The sequence below is a fragment of the Calonectris borealis genome, chromosome 4 (assembly GCF_964195595.1).
Source record: "Calonectris borealis chromosome 4, bCalBor7.hap1.2, whole genome shotgun sequence".
In the NCBI taxonomy this organism is placed as follows: Eukaryota; Metazoa; Chordata; class Aves; order Procellariiformes; family Procellariidae; genus Calonectris; species Calonectris borealis.
Genome location: NC_134315.1, coordinates 78,291,371 through 78,307,877, shown reverse-complemented (window position 1 = coordinate 78,307,877; position 16,507 = coordinate 78,291,371). Strand labels below are relative to the sequence as shown.

Below are 16,507 nucleotides of genomic sequence, written 5' to 3'. Positions count from 1 at the left end.
GTAAAGTCCTGGTAAAATTTTTTTAGCTCCTTTGTAGGCAAAATATAACCTCTTCCTTCTTGAAAAGTGTCTTGGATCATATGTTAAGAGCTCGGTGCTATTTGTATCTTACTCTGTGGCACCAGGTTTTAACCTAATCCTTCCTCCCCCTCAGCCCATGTTTTTCGTAACAAAACATTGCTTACTTTAACTGGAGGACTGGAAATGGGGGGGGAAAAAATCTCAACTGACAGTTGTTTGCTTTGAAACTCTTTCCTAGGTCTGTACTGCTTGGCCCATCACAGGCTTTCCAGGTGGGAAAGTTGGGCTGAGTGAAACCACACAGAAGAACCTGAAAGTAAATCCAGGTGATGCCGTCACTGTGCAGCCTGTGACTGGTGCAGTCATCCAGGCGGAGGAAATCGATGTAAAGTTGAGGTATGCAACTTGTTTTAACCTAGTGACATACCGTGAGGTGTCTGCTTCGCACTGCGGACTCTTACCTCTTAGAAGATGCTATTTTTCTCTCTTGCTTTGATGGAATTAGTATCCAGACAAAGTCAAACATGTGCAGATGTTTGTAGGATTAACACTGAAGTTTAGTATCTGGTGGCTAACTGCTGCTAACTGCTACATTCTCTGCTGGCAGTGGAGTGGCTCAGCTGTTATAGAAAATCTCAACTGAGGAGTGGTGCTTTTGTGAAGAATATAATGACGCTAATCTCATTAGTCTTAAGAGATTCTTTGTTTTACATTAAATTAATGAATAGTAACGATAGCCCAGCACCTCCTGAAGCAGAGGTCAAGCTGCCTGTGTTGCCTTTGCATTAGGCAAGGGTGTATAACTGCACGATCAAGGCAGATTCTTTAAATTTGTGAGTCACTTTTAAAGGATGAGGATGATCTCTGCGCACAGAGTTGATGTCAGATTAGAAGGAGCCCGTGTTGCTGCTGTTGTCATTAGGAAGTATACTGCAAACTCCTATCTGAGAAGCTCTTGGTCAAAAGTCCTGTTGTGGTTAAGAGAACTAATGGCTGACAGGCTGGAGAGAGTGAAGTGATTTTTTTTTTTAACCACTTCCCTTCAAAACTTCACCTTTGTATATGCGTGGTTTTGTGCTCTGCTTTTATTTACTGGAATATTTTTTAGGATTGGAAACTCTCGGAGGTATATTTTTGGTTTTTAATTGAAATTCACCCAAAAAGGTAGCAAAAGGTGCAAATCACAGTTGTCTTGAAATCATGAATGCTTTGAGAAATTAGCAGTTTACTGATCTGCTGAATGACTTCCTATATTTGTCATTCTCATAACACTCCACAGAGTCAGCATTTGGGTTGATGCAGAATCTGATTATAGTTATTTCGTAAATAAAGTTATTTTACAGTTACTTTTGAAAGTGTTCCAACGCTTTAATTTCTATAAATGAACTTCACTTCCTGTCAAATCTGTTTTCAAACATGGCGTTGTCATTGTCCATTTTAAGGGGGACGTGCTGTTTTCCAGCATACTGACTCTCAGAAATGTTGGTGAGGCAATCTTGCTTTTTGTCAGTAATATAACCAGTTTAGCTTTAATTATAGTTTTACTGGTTAACTTGGCTGTGCATTGTATGCTGACTTCCTGGCGTCAGCTTGCTTTGCCCTCCGTGCCCCTCTTCTCACCAGAAAATGAAAAAAATGATATCTTTATGGATTTTTGTTATGGCTAATTTAATCCTGTAGGAAGTTTTATTATTATTACATACTGTTTGGTTATAGAGGTGGTTGAAAACACTCATTTCATTAAAAAACCAGCCCCACATTAAATTAAATAATTAAACCTAATCCATTTATATTTCCCCATGTTAATATGCAATGCATTCTTTCTTTAAAGTTGTGACTTTTACTGAAATATAAGCTAAGGATGAAGTCAGAGGAATTCCATGTAACTTCTGAAATGTTTATGATTACTGTTATTTTTTTGGAAACTGTTCCACAGCCAGAGTCTTCTTTCTCAGCATCAGGCTCCGAGGACTGTTGCACATATGTACCACAGATTAAAAGTCATATAAATGACTGTTTTTCTAGAATTGCTCTAGGAGAGAAAACATGAAAACTGTAGTTGGTCTGTTTTAAGCCTGCTAATTTACTACAAACCATGGTGCCATCCTATCATGTAAGAATATATAAATTATTAAAAGAATAAATGGAAATCCCATTATTCGAATACTGTCTAGGTTTCTAGACGCTTTACAGGTGTAGTTCATTCTTTGCAAATTAATACCTCTGGGGAGTTGCTTGCATGCATAATTTACCTTTTTCTTCCCCTTAAAAAACCAATCCCCAACCTCAGACCCCAACAACGTAATTGAGTATGTGTTTACTTGTCAGGAATGGCTATGATATTTTGAGAGCTCTCCTCTAAATTAGCATAATACCTCTCTTTCCCTCAAGTTGCTTTCTTGATCAGTAGAATTGAGAAACAGGTTTTTATTTCTAGGTTTAGAGCTCCCCCCGTTGATCATACTTTTATTTGCAGCAGCTGTATCTGCTTTAAATGCCTTTGGTGCTGCTGCTGTTCAGCTCTTGGTGTAATGCTTTTCATTACAGGTGTAAGTGCTTACAAAGGTTGTGGACATTTGCTTGCAAAATGGATGCAGTGAAACCTTTATTTTATTGTGAAAACAGAAGGGCTAATGTTTGGAGTTCATACAGATTGGCTGAGGGGGGTAAATACTAAGGAATTAAAAAAAGTGGTTTAATGGGCTTTAATAAAAGGTAAAGCCGCAAATGAAACAGGAAAAAGATGGTATGGATAAACCGTCACTGAAAAATTATTAAATCACCTCAGCCTTATACGTTGCAGTGTATTGGAGGAACAGGGAGAGTTAATGATGTCTGTGAGTTGTAAATGGAATGTAAAATGTTTTAATATGAACACCAGAGAAAGACGTTCACATAAGACACCTCTTACCTTTCATTTGCTTTGGGCTAAGAGCACATGTGTTCAGTCGTGTGTTAAATCCCAGTTATGAGATGGTGTTTGAGAAAATGCTGTAGGCCTAGCCAGGGCTGGTGAGGGAAGTGACTTAAGGCTTATCTGTTGAGTCACTTAAACTCGATTAAATAAAAGACTAGGAAATGCATCTTGGGCAAAACTTGTACTGTTTTGATAGTGGATGTGCAGTGCTTAAGACATGCGCAGTTTTGCAAGTGCTCAAGGCGCTAATTTAATCAATAAAATATGTGTATGTGTGTTTGCAGGGCTGAAAGAGACCTACCTTATCTATAATTTTTGCAATTCAGTAAATGTAGCAATGGCCATTCTGCCTGGTGAGATGAGAAGCATGCATTCTATATTTGTAATCTTAATTGATAAATATAACTTATGGTATTGTTTATTACAGCATTTTGTATGGAAAAACTAACCCGAAATTAAATACGTACACTTCTTTTGTTACTGTGTGTCTAATATCTTCAGAGTTAAGATGATACGATATGACTGTAAACTGCTCATCCATCTTTTCTGTTTGTGGGGTTAAATCATATACTGTGAAATAGGTGGTATTCATCATCCTGGTGCCTTAGTGGTGTGGATTTTTGGTTTTGAAGTAGTTACTGCTTGGAAAAATACTTTTTTTTCTTCCTATCACAGGGACAAAGATGCCACCATTAATGCCGAGGAAATGTCTGTTTGTCTACTGAGAAACCTAGGTATAAGTTTTGCTGCTTCTCTTTTGACTGTTTAATTTTTGTAGTAGATCATCAACTTCTGGACAGAAAAGCAGTTTCCTTTTATGTTCTTAATCAAGAGCTTATGGCAAAATAGAGGACGTTATTGTGCTTACACTCCTTTTAGGAATCTGTCTTCTTTGGGCTAAGTAATTTTGCCATGCCATAAATATCTAATTTGCATTAATCTGGTTCCATTCCTTCTGTCCATTATACATATTGCTGGTTCAATTTGTGGTTATTTAGCAGTCATTGCTGGCCTTCTGGCTGATACTGTGATGCACTTCAGAATTTACTTGCACTGTGAAGAAAAGTGCAATACTACGCATGAAAAATAAGATACGGGATCTGTATTAACATGAAAGCCCATACTCTGAATTTTTTTTTTTATGTTGGTGGTAAATAAGCAAAATTGCTGTTCCTCGGGTGGTAGATATGTATAGGTAAGGCAAAAAAGCAAGGTAGGTTATTCAAGGTAGTGCTATTCGAAGCACTCACTACAAATTGTTCTACTCAAAGGGAATCTTATGGTTTAGGAATTAATAATAGTATTGCTATGCGAAGAAGCAGGAAACATGAACTGCATTCCAAATTCATGAGTTTGGCTGGAAATAATAAATCTTGTTTACATTTTTGCCTTTGTTTTTTTTGTGCCTGTAGGGTGCATTCAGATCACATTTCCTAATCTTTCTCTGTCAACGCAAAGGTTAAAACCTTACCTTTTTTAGCCCAGGACTCCTCAAAGAAGGTGGGCTAACCATGAAATATTGTGAACCTATAAGGCACACAGCAAATGCAAAATTTTTACTTCTTACAATACTGATTCCATAATCTCCCTTTGTATGCTGTATGAAATTTAAAAAGCTCAAATTAACGATGGGCTTAGTATGAGAGATTACATATGATACTGACAAATGTTTATCCAGTATGGTCTGCTTGTGTACAAAAGGATCATTTAAATTACTTGAAATTATCTTGAAATTACCTAAATACTTTTTGTTATGTTAATTTACAGCACTCCTTAGGCTTCCTGATAAAGAATCATTCTGATACAAGAATGTCTGAATGTTATTGCTGCGAAAGTAGATTGAAATTTCTTCTTCTTTGTCTTTTTTTTTTTTTCTTTTTTAATCTTCTCATAGATGGGAAAATAGTTTTACCAGGAAACCTTTTGGCTTTCACTTTCTATGGCAAACTTTGTAACATCGTGGTGATGAAAGTGAAAGGAACTGATGGCGCAGAGCTGACTGCCCAGGGCAGTGCCGTTTCCAGTGATATGCATGAGCCAGACCTTGAAAGATCTGATTTGGAGACGAGTACATTAGATTTGTCCTTACAGCTCAGCAAGATGGACATTGACGGTAGTCCAGAGGTTGCATCTATGAGCACACCAAGCAAACCGATGGATCCAGGTTCACCAGTTACACCCAGTTCTGCTGTGGCAGCCAGTGGTCAAGACTCTGGTCAGGGACATAAAACCTACAGGAAGGAAGATGGTGCAGACCTCACCGATGATTTGGAGTTGGCTGGGAAAGGAGGCAGTGAGGGACTCCCACTAACGGGCAAAACTGGAGCAATAAGCAATACAAATGCTTTTTATTTCATTTCTTCAAGAACTAGAATCAATTTTGTTGAAACGAGGACAAATGTAGCAGAAGATGGTGATTGTGAATCCCGAGTCACCTATGATATGATAGGAGGTTTAAGCAGCCAGCTCAAAACTATTAGAGAAACAGTTGAACTGCCCTTGAAGCAAGCTGAACTGTTCAAGAGTTACGGTATGATGCCTAAAAGTTAGCTTTCTTCATTTGATACTTGTTTTTTTTTCTTTAACCTGACTTCCTCCCCCGCCCCTCCCCAACCCAAGTTATTCCAGGAATATGCACTGAATTTTATGTAACACTGTTCTGGTATACTTGTGTGTCAAACAATGTCAAACTGTTTTATAATTATACTGTATGGATACTCTGAAGATGTTATGATTAGCTTGTGTGAAAAATAATTTAGTAGGAAAGAAATACGTGTCTCTAAGAAAATTCAGGTATGCATAAGCAGAATTTATAGCAAATAGGAAAGACTTCTATACTTGGGCATATGAAAGGTGCAGATGTTTGTGTCATCATAAGATTTTAATTTGTTTTGGTAGAGTCAACTAATTACATTTTTTAAGTTGAGAAAAACTCAGTTAGATTAATTCTTCTGCTGTTTTTATGCCTGTGTGTTGCAGGGTTCCTGCAAAATTTTAAGGAAGTGTTTGAGGCTGTTTACTCAAACTGCTCAGTGTGTTTAGTATGGAATTACAGGTGGAAAAACTAACATGATTACTGTTGCCATATATAAAGTGATATATAATATATCTGAATTTAGAGGATTTTTGTGACAAAGATAAAACTCTGTACTGTGTATTTATCACAAATGGATGTGTACATAAAGCAGGCACGTCTGCTCATTGTACTTGTCTAGGTGTGCATCACTGTGAGACAGGGCTCTTACTATAAATATTTCTTTAATATCATGTCTTTGAGGCTTTTTATTTCTCTGCCTTACCTCCTCTCCCACATATGCTTTAAAGAGGAGGTGATTTCAGTGATCACTGGGACAATTTCTGTAAGACACAGGTGGCTCTTTTGGTGTGCGTTGCTTCGGCGTGATCGGCAGGTGTCAGTGGGATGGTGTGAGGCACTTCCATGTGTGGTCCAGCTCAATTCGCTGACCTCCAACCTCAGCATCACCGCATGGTTTTGTGTTAGCAGAAAGTTTGCTTCCGCGTCAGCGTTCCTCATACTTAGTCCCAAAAGTGCTTGATCAGATTCTCTACTAATTACATGAAAGATGATGATGTTTCCTCACCAGTTACAAACCTTTACTAACCATCCAAACGTTGAGAGTCCTTGTCTGGTCATGGGGAGCGAGGCTGTCAGCTGAGGTGAGACCTTTGGTTCAGCAGCTCTGTTTCTTGCCAGTACCAGAAACGCCACATGAGGGAGCAGCACATGCTTTAATGCACTGTTGTGAAGTAACCTGTCTGTAAAGACACTTTATTTCTATCCTGTCAGGTAGATGATTTTTTTCTTTTTAAGTATAATAATTCCTAAGATTCAGGCTTTCTGCCCACACCAGCTGTATTATTCTCTGTCACCACTGGGATGTGACCTGCCCTTTGAGCATCGTTCCCTGTCTGGTATCGCAGTATGCAACTGATGTTTCTTCTTTGGTCGTGTTTCAGCAATGTCTTTTGTGCCAGGGTCAGTCCTTTGTCAAACATTTGTCTCTTCTTTCTGCTTTCTAATTTTTCACCTTCTGTTTTCGGCTTTGTGCCCATTTAATTTGGCTTTGCTGGTCTGAAACTCCTTTTTTTGGCTCTTTACCTGGGATCATAATATGACTTCATGCCGTTACCTGTAGTTTCTGCTCAGTTTTAACTGTACACAGTAGTACCTTGTTCTTCTAGTGTCCCTTATGTTCTGTGCCTGAACATTTCTGTCTGCTTTGGCTCTTAGCATTTGCCATTAAAGAGGCAAATTCATCTTTTTGATGTGTATTTTTAATCTTTTTATAAATATTCTTGAATCAAGCCTCACAGTATTTCTGAAATTTTTTTGAGTGTTGAAGAGAAGTGGTTTTCTGATATTGGAAGTTTGTAATAATGACACTAAGAATCATGAATAACTTAATAAAGTGCATTCATGGACGTTAGGTACTCAGTCCAATATTTTGGGAAAAAACCCCAAACAAACACTACAACGCATAGGGCGAATGATAATGTTCAACTACTGAAACAGATTTAAATAACAATTTTAATAGTTGCTTTTTAAACTGAATTTGGACTTTAAAAGTAAAAAATGTAGATATATGCCCCATATAAGAGTGCTCTTCCCACTGAAAGCCTACAATTTTATCAAAATGATATGTCTGTTAAAGAAGTTTATGCTGAGGTCAAATTATAATCGGTAATAACTGGGACAGTGAAATGTGCAAGTGCAGGTTGTTCAGTCCGGCATTTATCACAAATAACTTTCTTCTCTGTGTGCATGTGCTTGTTTAAAGGAATCCCTCCTCCTAGAGGAGTGCTATTATATGGCCCGCCAGGTACCGGGAAGACTATGATTGCCAAAGCCATTGCGAATGAGGTTGGCGCACACGTTACTGTTATTAATGGTCCTGAAATAATAAGCAAGTAAGTCCACCCAATTTATTTTCATTAATTCTATAAATATATTAGCCCAAAATCTGTCCTGGCACCTATCCATTGTGGATAGATGTAGAATTGGCTATGGGCTATCTGCCCAAGAGAGTAAAAAATGAACGGGAAAGGGTTCTCTCAAGTAGGGCTTATGTTTCTTCTTGTAATAAAAGAGGTTTATTGGATTTGGCCAAGAAATTTGTGTAAGGCATGGACTAAATTAAAGAGGGGACTAAAACTGCATCTGCAATTGTGTGTTAGTTCTGCAACAAGAAGTGTGACTTGTTAAAGCATATTTGAAATTAAGATGACACTGCACAGATTAATGTCTCCAGGGAACTAATATGGTTTTTTTTGTTCTTTAAAAAGGTATATAAAATTGTTTCTAACACAGAAGAGATAAGCTTTTCCCTTTAGTCTTTTTTCTAGTTACAAGATCTTTGCCTGTGCCGCATTTTACCTTAATTTCTTGTCCTTGTGGAAATAGAGATTATTGTAGATTTGCATATACTTCGGGACTTTGAAAGGGTGCACTATGGCTTTTTGGAACACACGAGCAGTAATTTTCCAAGTTGCCTGGAAAAGACCAAAAAATGTTTTTTATTAAAATATTTTAATTATTTTAGGTTTTATGGAGAGTCTGAATCAAGATTACGTCAGATATTTGCTGAAGCTTCTCTGCGGTATGTTCTTTTGGATAATTTTATTCGCGCCCACTTATTTGCGGTATTGGTTCCAGCGTTAATGTTCTTAAAAGAAAAACATCTGCAAGAATCTTTGAATTGTAAGTTTTTCCTGCAGTGGTTTTTAAAAAGGAAATAAATTTGTTTATATAGAGCTTAGCTAGAAGGAAAGCAGTGAAATTCTAGTATGCCTATTAAATGCTTTTGGACACTACGCTTTTCAAGGGACTGTTACAGATGGTGCCAAATCGCTCGATCTGTATCGTTAGTGTATTGTACGCTTATTTCAACAGATGGAAGCGGGAGCCAACGTTTCACCTGGATCCAAATTTTTCTGTCTAGTCTTATCTTCGGAGACCAATGTAGTACTGTGCTGAGACACGGAAGCCAGCTCTAAATGAGCTAGTGTTGGTGCTGGATATAGCATGCCTCTGGATTAGGGTGGCATTCTGCCCGAATTTATTAGACCTGGTTAAGGCAGACTTTAGACTTCCAGATGATTGGTGTTCATAATACATTAGCAAAAGACTATCGCATACTGTATTTGTAGAAGTGACAAATAAAACGCTGTCTTTTTACTCATGAAATTGGTATATTCAGTGTTAAGTCTTCGGGAGAGAGTCATAGAAAAGTGGACTGGTAGGTCATCTTAAAGGTATTAGTTGTCTAATATATTAGTCGTTTTAGTTATCTCTTTGAGTAATACCGTATTCAAGTTTGAAACTTTCAGTTGCCTAAAGGAGTGGGACGCTTGTTAATTTTTGTAGGAACTGGACGTTTTTCAAAAACAGCTGTGCACTTCCCTGCCTTGGTGTTTTAAATCTTCCTGAGCACCTTGACATTTTTTTTTCTTCTCTTTTTTTTTCCAGTCGTCCCTCCATTATATTTATAGATGAGTTGGATGCACTCTGTCCAAAGAGAGAAGGGGCTCAGAATGAAGTTGAAAGGAGAGTTGTTGCTTCATTGCTGACGTTAATGGATGGCATTGGCTCAGTAAGTAGACTGTATTGAGACAATTAATGTGTACACCGACTAGCTGAACAAAATAATTTTGCTTCTATAATGCAGTCAATTTTAGATGTGTCATTTGGGGGAAAAGAAAATAGGCTTAGGTGAAACTTTGTATAGTAATCTAATGCTTTATTGGATGTGAAGCAGAAGACATAGGAGGGGAATGTCTCCTGATAACTGTGAGATTAAAATAAAGTAAGTTTTCTTCCATTCGCTGTCTTTCCTTTGCCTTCTCCCACTCTTGTAGTTTTGGAGGTAAAACTGAAATTTTAGTGATAGCCCATCATTGAACTAAGCCAGGTATTTTTAATTGCTCAGAAATCAAAGTCATCAAAATACTTCTACTGATATGTAGGCTGCGTTATTAAAGGCAACAACAGCTATTTCAAGATTGCCATAGCAATATTTAGGACATAAAAGCCTACTGAAGAAACAGTAAATTTAATTGACTTGAGTACATTATGGATTAAACCCATAAAGTTTGCCAATCTCTCATCTATCATTTTATGATTATTAGCAGGAAAGATGAAAAATCTGTCCACAGTATGTAAATGAGTTTCTGCTGTTTATGTAATCTGGAAGTTTCTCATTATTTTCCTGCATGATAGTTTGAGTTGCCCAGTCTGGAGTTGTTCACAGGCAGAACATATTTTCTGATGGCAAAGGCTGATGGATATTCTTCCTGGAGAAAGTGCTTAGTTCACAAAAAGAGAATGGCACTGCAAGAGACCTCCTAGCTGATTTTGCCTCACTCTAAAAGTGAAAAAGCAGAGCTTGAGGAAATTGGTTAGGATTTTTGACCTTGCTTTTCCTACTGAACCTACAGGAAGCTTTATAACCTCCTGTCTCTGCTGGTTTTGATACTTTAAATGATTTGTTTCCCAATCTTGTTTATTCAAGGTCTGCTGATAACTTTTTGTTCTTGTGCCAACGCTGCCTTTTAGCTTAAACACTTCTTTTTCTTTCCTTGGTGCTTACTTTCCTGGTAGGAAAGCAGGTTCTTGGGGATTAAAGTGGGAGATGAGGGCATCTTGGAGTAAAGTTTCTCTTGTATTATCTCTATGTGCATGCAGCCTGTAGTATTGCTAAATTGCAATTAGGGATAGGTTGGATGGGATCACTTGTGGGCTATATATTCTGAAAAGTTTGCTTTGTTCCTTTAGAGCTAGCATCAGGATTTTAGTGTGCGTAATAGTTGGGAAAAGTAAGCAAGAAGTATGTTTATAAGCTGCGTGACATTTAATTGTCTTTTAAAATTAATATTTTGCATTGCTTGATGCCTTCAGGAAGGCAGTGAAGGGCAGCTCTTGGTACTTGGTGCCACTAATCGTCCTCATGCACTGGATGCAGCACTGCGCAGACCTGGGCGTTTTGATAAAGAGATAGAAATTGGAATTCCTAATGCCCAAGACCGTCTGGACATACTCCAAAAGCTTCTGAAAAAAGTTCCCCATTCGCTCACAGCAGTGGAGTTGGCACAACTGGCTGATAGTGCACATGGTTATGTGGGTGCAGACTTAGCAGCGTTGTGCAAAGAAGCAGGTAAGACTTTGTGTGTCTTATTTAGGATATTACTTTGTTGTTAGTCTCTTTATTTTGTTTAAAAAAATAAAAATCACAGTCTGTAGTAATAGCTTTTAAAACAATGAGATTTAATTAATTTTTGTGTCAAAGAAAACATAGCCAAGCATGGAATATGAGGAACACCAGTCTGCTCCTGGGCAGATCAGAAAAACTCTTTGAGTATTAATAGATTTTAAAATCGAATGTTAAGATTAATAACATTGGGGAATCCCCTGTGCCATTTCTAGCATTTTAGGTAGCTAGCTGTCTCTCAGTAAACTAATGGTTTAGTGAGTTAACTGACGTCACCATAAGAGTTTTTCTACTCTACAGCCTACCCCTTCCGTGCAAAAATCCCAAGTCGCTCAGGCTAGAAAGCTTGTCCTGCAGGTCTTTGTTCCCAGGATGTTGAGACTGTGGGCCTAAGTGGTGTTTACTGTGGCTCCCTTCTGTATCTTATGCCTCATTTCATTTGCCTGCCCATGAGGAGCTTGTGGCAAGGGCGAGGGGACTGTATGCACCTGGGTTGGGTTATGCAGTGGAGCTGGGAGAGCTGGAGAGCACGCCCTGAGCTGGGGGCTGGAAAGAGTCCCTTGGCCTCCGGTACAGGCATAGCCCTGGAGAATTACCCACGCATCATGCAGCCAGGGTTCAGTATGTTCCAGGGAATACTTAAACACGAGTTCGCTTCTGTTTTCATTGGATGAAATATTAAAAGTACGCTCTGTCAATTCTTACATTTTCCTAGAATGCGTCTACACGGTTTAAGTGTTGGACCTTAAATCTACCCATGAGCAGCCTTTTAAAATAGTCTAGTCAAAATATGACACTTCAGCTCTGCTTACGCATATTTGCTCCCTTGTAGTTCACAAATATATGTTTGCTCTATGTGCTGGTTACTTTTATTTCCTTTGGCACTAGGATAGCTTCCTCTGGCAGTGGCACAGTGCATGGTTAATTCTTGCATCAGAAGTAACTATGAAGATGACAGGAGTTTTATTTGGGGTGATAGCACCTGGAACAGCAGGGTTTTTACTTGCCAGTTTCCAGAATTTTTAAGAGATAGTTCTCAAATATGAATTTGTGGACTTTTGTATGGATCGGGAAGAAAAAAATATGTACAGACACAGACTATTCTTTTTATAGCCCTCTTCTGTTGGCTTTGGTTGTGTTTTTAAGCTCTGTTTTAAGTTAGCAAACATTCTTTTTAAAACAAATATATACAAACAACAACAAAAAAGATAAACTCCCTATTTATTTTCCTTCCTCTGTGTTTTTGGAAGCCTGCTGGTCTGCCTGTGTCACAGTCCTCACATAGTAAATACTTAACTAATGTAATCTAAAATTTTCAGTGAAAAGTGTTGTGGTTTCAATTCCAAACATGACCCAGCCTAGGCTTTACTTGTGCATGCGCACATCGATTCTGGACACTTCATAATCCAGCTGCAAAGAGGCGATATTTACCCACTTCTTGAGGGCCTTTTAGAAAACAAATTTTGAATGTTGTTCAAATTGAACATTACATGTGGTGTAGATCCAAAACTTCTGGCGTCTACCTGCGACTGATTGCAGGACACGCTGTCATCTGGGAGCTTTGCATCCAAAGTGCTGGGGATGCGGGAAGGAGGATGCGTCCTTTCCTGAAGTTTGAATCCATAGTGTTAAATTTCCTTGTCATTTTTTAACTCGGAGTGACCTCTGCTGGGGAGAATACAGTCCAGCGCCGTTAACTCTTTGCAGCCCACGTGTATTTTTCCTTTTCAGAGAGCTGCAGAAGTATGATTCGGTCGAAGCATTACATGAACTGAATTTAAATTGCTTGTGGTTAAGGAACGTTCTTAGTTTGATTCTTTCTTTCTGATTAAGCTCTTGATATCTACTTTTTTATATTAAATTTTCAAGACCTTGTAAAATATTACTGCTTTCACTGGAGTTAAACTTAGAAAAGTCTAGCCTTTATGAGGTAATATTTCTCCTCAGAAGAGCAAGGTTATTCCATGTGGCAAATTTTCCAGTGTTTTGTCTAGTCTTGTTTGTTGTTCCAAGCAATGGGCTTCTATCGCTTCACTTAAGAAACGGTGCCGTGGGCCAAGATAGCTCGCTGTCCAGGAATGCTCTCTGATATTCAGCCTAAGTTTTCCTTGTTTAGTTTTATCCCATTATTTCTATTTACATCCTTGTATAACACGTTCACTCTCCCTCCTTAGTGTTTACACCCTTCAGATATCTCTAGGCTGTTCTCATGTCCCCTACCTCCTCATTCATTACTGAGCCAAACTATAAATATTTAGCTCTTTTAATCTTTCCTTATAAATAAGTCCTTCCTGCCTTCTGAGAAATTATGTTGATTTTCTCTGAACTCCCTCCAGTTTGTCAATAACCTTTTGGTAATGTAGGGCTCAGAATCGAACATAATATTTTGTATGTATTACAACATAAAACATGATATAAACATATAGTTAAGACTGCTGGTGTGCATTCTAAATAACCAAAATGCTTAATATTCAGGCAATAACTGAGTTAAAAGTTCTTTCACAAATTGTAAGGTTACTTGTTCCACTTTTGCACATGATCTGTGTGTAAGTACAGGTGGAATATGGAAACTAATTTGGAAGCAGGAATTCTGAACTCAGAAATACACGTTCAGTTTTTGGTACAAGATTATTGTCGCTTGCTAATTGTATTGCAGTAGTGGTCTTTGGGAGACTTGAGTCCTGGTTACCCCATTTGTATCTTTAGGTACTTCATTTGTGGCTGGAGAGCCTGAAAGTTTACAAGCCAAATATGTTTATGTTCTTAATACAAAGTTTAGATCATTTCCAAAGGACTCATCCTTCCTTACCTTTATATTTCAACTCTCGTTTTTTTAACACATGTATAATATTGTGTCTATACTGCTTACATAAACCAAGGGTGTAGTAATTAATGTAACATGGTTAATGTAGTAATTGTAGGGCTATGATAGGCTAACCTTTGACTTTTGCATCTATAGTTAGGTTTCCTGAGATACTTCATTATAAAAGCTTTGATGTTTGTCTTCTATATAATTCTGAAGAACATGTGTTAATGAAAAGGAAGTAGCTATTGTAGAGTTAAACATACTCCAACTGTTTTCGTGGCCGAAGTTGGTTGTTCTCCGGTGCAAGAGCTGCTTAGTGGTACTTCTGGGGTCAGACAGGCAAGCTTTCTATTCTGTTCAGCATCTCTGTGCATTTTGATGGAAGTCCTTAAGAAGTTTTAGGAGCCTTTTATGTTCAGCTTGTGGTGAATGTTTCTAGGGCCCTGTGTGTATCATGTGTATGGAATTGGAGAGTTGTGTATGCTGGAATGGGCGAGGGGGGGAAAGGTGGACAAGAAATCTGGAGAATCTGTGCAGTGTGCTCTGGACTTTTCCAAACAGGGTATTATGACCAAACACCTGTGAAATATTTATATATAGATGGATATAATAATCACTGAAGAGTGTTTTTATTTGATCTGCTGAATTTTTAAAATATTAGTGGATTTTTCTTCCAATACCTTCTTTTCCTGTACTAAAGATACAGTTCTCGCTTCTCACAAAATGAAACCACAAAATTTTGTGACTGTAGGAAAAATGCTAGGTATTATGAAGCTTACAGTATTGTTGCAAGAGTTGACAACAGGGTGACAGGCATCAGCTCTGCATGTGTATCCATCTCAGCCTTAATTGTTGCGCACAGAACTTGTATCCCCCTTGCATGTTGAGCAAGTATTATTTGTCTGTTTTACAACTACTATGGTCATTCCAGCAAAATTAAAAGTAAAACTGGTGTTTCTAACATGGCAAGTATTACTAGCTTAGATGCAATGCTTTCAGAATTAGTATACCTCATCTCTGTTCAAGGTTACATTATCTGTAGTGACTACACTGGAGAAATTGGGATTCGCTGTGATTCTCTACTGCCTAGCAATATGCTTATGATTTCCACAATTAACTGCATGCTTTTGTATAGGTTAACAGCGTAGTGTGGAAAACGTGCAAATACCTTGATGGGTACTGGACCACATCCTGTGGACATCAGCTTGCAACGGGCCCCTCACGGTAGACTCTTGAGGATTTGAGTACTCTCTGAGGGATTCACGTGCACAGAATTCTTGACAAGAAAAGAGCTTAGCAATATGTGCAGCTGAGAGAGTCATATTCTTAAGACTGGGAGAGGTCTACTGTGTCCTAAATTATTTAGTAGAGTACCTTTTAGTGTGAACAGCTGCCTTCTGAATTGTTTTATCTCAAGCAGAGGCAGTGTCTAGAAGATAGACTCTGCCATATCCTTGCATATAAGGTCAGTGTTTGTATGCCCAGAGATCTTGTTGATTCTGCTTTAATTAATTGGCCACACAGTCTTTTATTAATTCCCTAAAAAATTATAATGGTTTTAATTTAACAACAAAGATAAGCACTGCACTTTTTTTTGGAAAAACATATGAAATGTTAATTATGTAGCAGGGACATGAATGGTATAAACTGTACTGAATGTTAGAAGATGCTTAGCAACAAAGGTTTCCAAATATAGCAATTTATTATAAACTTATCCTTCTATGGCTGCCTGTAGCATTTCAAGAGAGTGAATATAAATATAGCTTGATTTCTTCAACAAGTGGGTTTAGTCATATTGTTTACAGAGGAAGGAAGTATTTGCTTTGTAAGTCTTAGAATTTATCTTGAACATCCTTGTTCATTACACATAATTTCAGTGTGCTGATACGAAACACTTGGACTGTGATAAGATAGCATCATGAGGAGAGGAAGAACAAATGTCTTTGTTTAAATAGTGGTCTCTCTTGCAATAACATCTATTTGGTTCCAATGAGGATGCTGCATTGCAACCACTGAAACTTTCAGACTTCTGTGAAAGAAGCACTAATCACTTTGTTTTGCATCAAAGTTTTCTTAAATTGCCTGATTGTAATGCAGTTAAAGGTACCCCCTTGCTTAGCCTTTAGGATTGTAACGGTTCACTGGCTTGAGCTGGCTGTTACAAAAAATCTTACGGAAGTAAGAAATTGAGGTACATCTTTGACCAGTAGGAATCAGCATTACTCTGCTGAATCTGTGAAGCTACTTGCATAGACATATGATATGGTCTGTTGTCTTATGTTCATACTTTTAAGTGTCCTGTTGTTTGGAGATCTTATTGTCTATGGTATTCATTTGGCCCTTTTATTATCCCTGCGTTCTGATGAATAATACAGCTAGGATGGAGTGTCTTTATGCTGTTTAATCGATAGCTCTGTATATTGATTATATGTAGATATTAGATCTGTAGAAGTATAAGTTATTGAGGGGGATACTGTACTTGGCTTTTGCTGGAGCTGAGAAACTTTCTGCTATATCTTTTATGACCCAAAGAAGAGT

The 16,507-nt window shown here is 38.0% G+C and overlaps 1 protein-coding gene across 4 annotated transcripts in view; it reads left to right on the top strand.

Moving 5' to 3' along the window:
• The window catches only part of AFG2A (AAA ATPase AFG2A), a 226,313-nt gene that overhangs the window by 1,173 nt on the left and 208,633 nt on the right, over nucleotides 1–16,507 (top strand). For all 4 annotated transcript variants that reach the window (XM_075150207.1, XM_075150208.1, XM_075150209.1 and 1 more), the window contains exons 3-9: nucleotides 260–417; nucleotides 3,614–3,672; nucleotides 4,833–5,468; nucleotides 7,738–7,867; nucleotides 8,500–8,556; nucleotides 9,426–9,549; nucleotides 10,854–11,109. In XM_075150207.1, coding sequence (XP_075006308.1) covers nucleotides 260–417; nucleotides 3,614–3,672; nucleotides 4,833–5,468; nucleotides 7,738–7,867; nucleotides 8,500–8,556; nucleotides 9,426–9,549; nucleotides 10,854–11,109 — 1,420 coding nt within the window. The remainder of the gene's footprint in view (nucleotides 1–259; nucleotides 418–3,613; nucleotides 3,673–4,832; nucleotides 5,469–7,737; nucleotides 7,868–8,499; nucleotides 8,557–9,425; nucleotides 9,550–10,853; nucleotides 11,110–16,507) is intronic.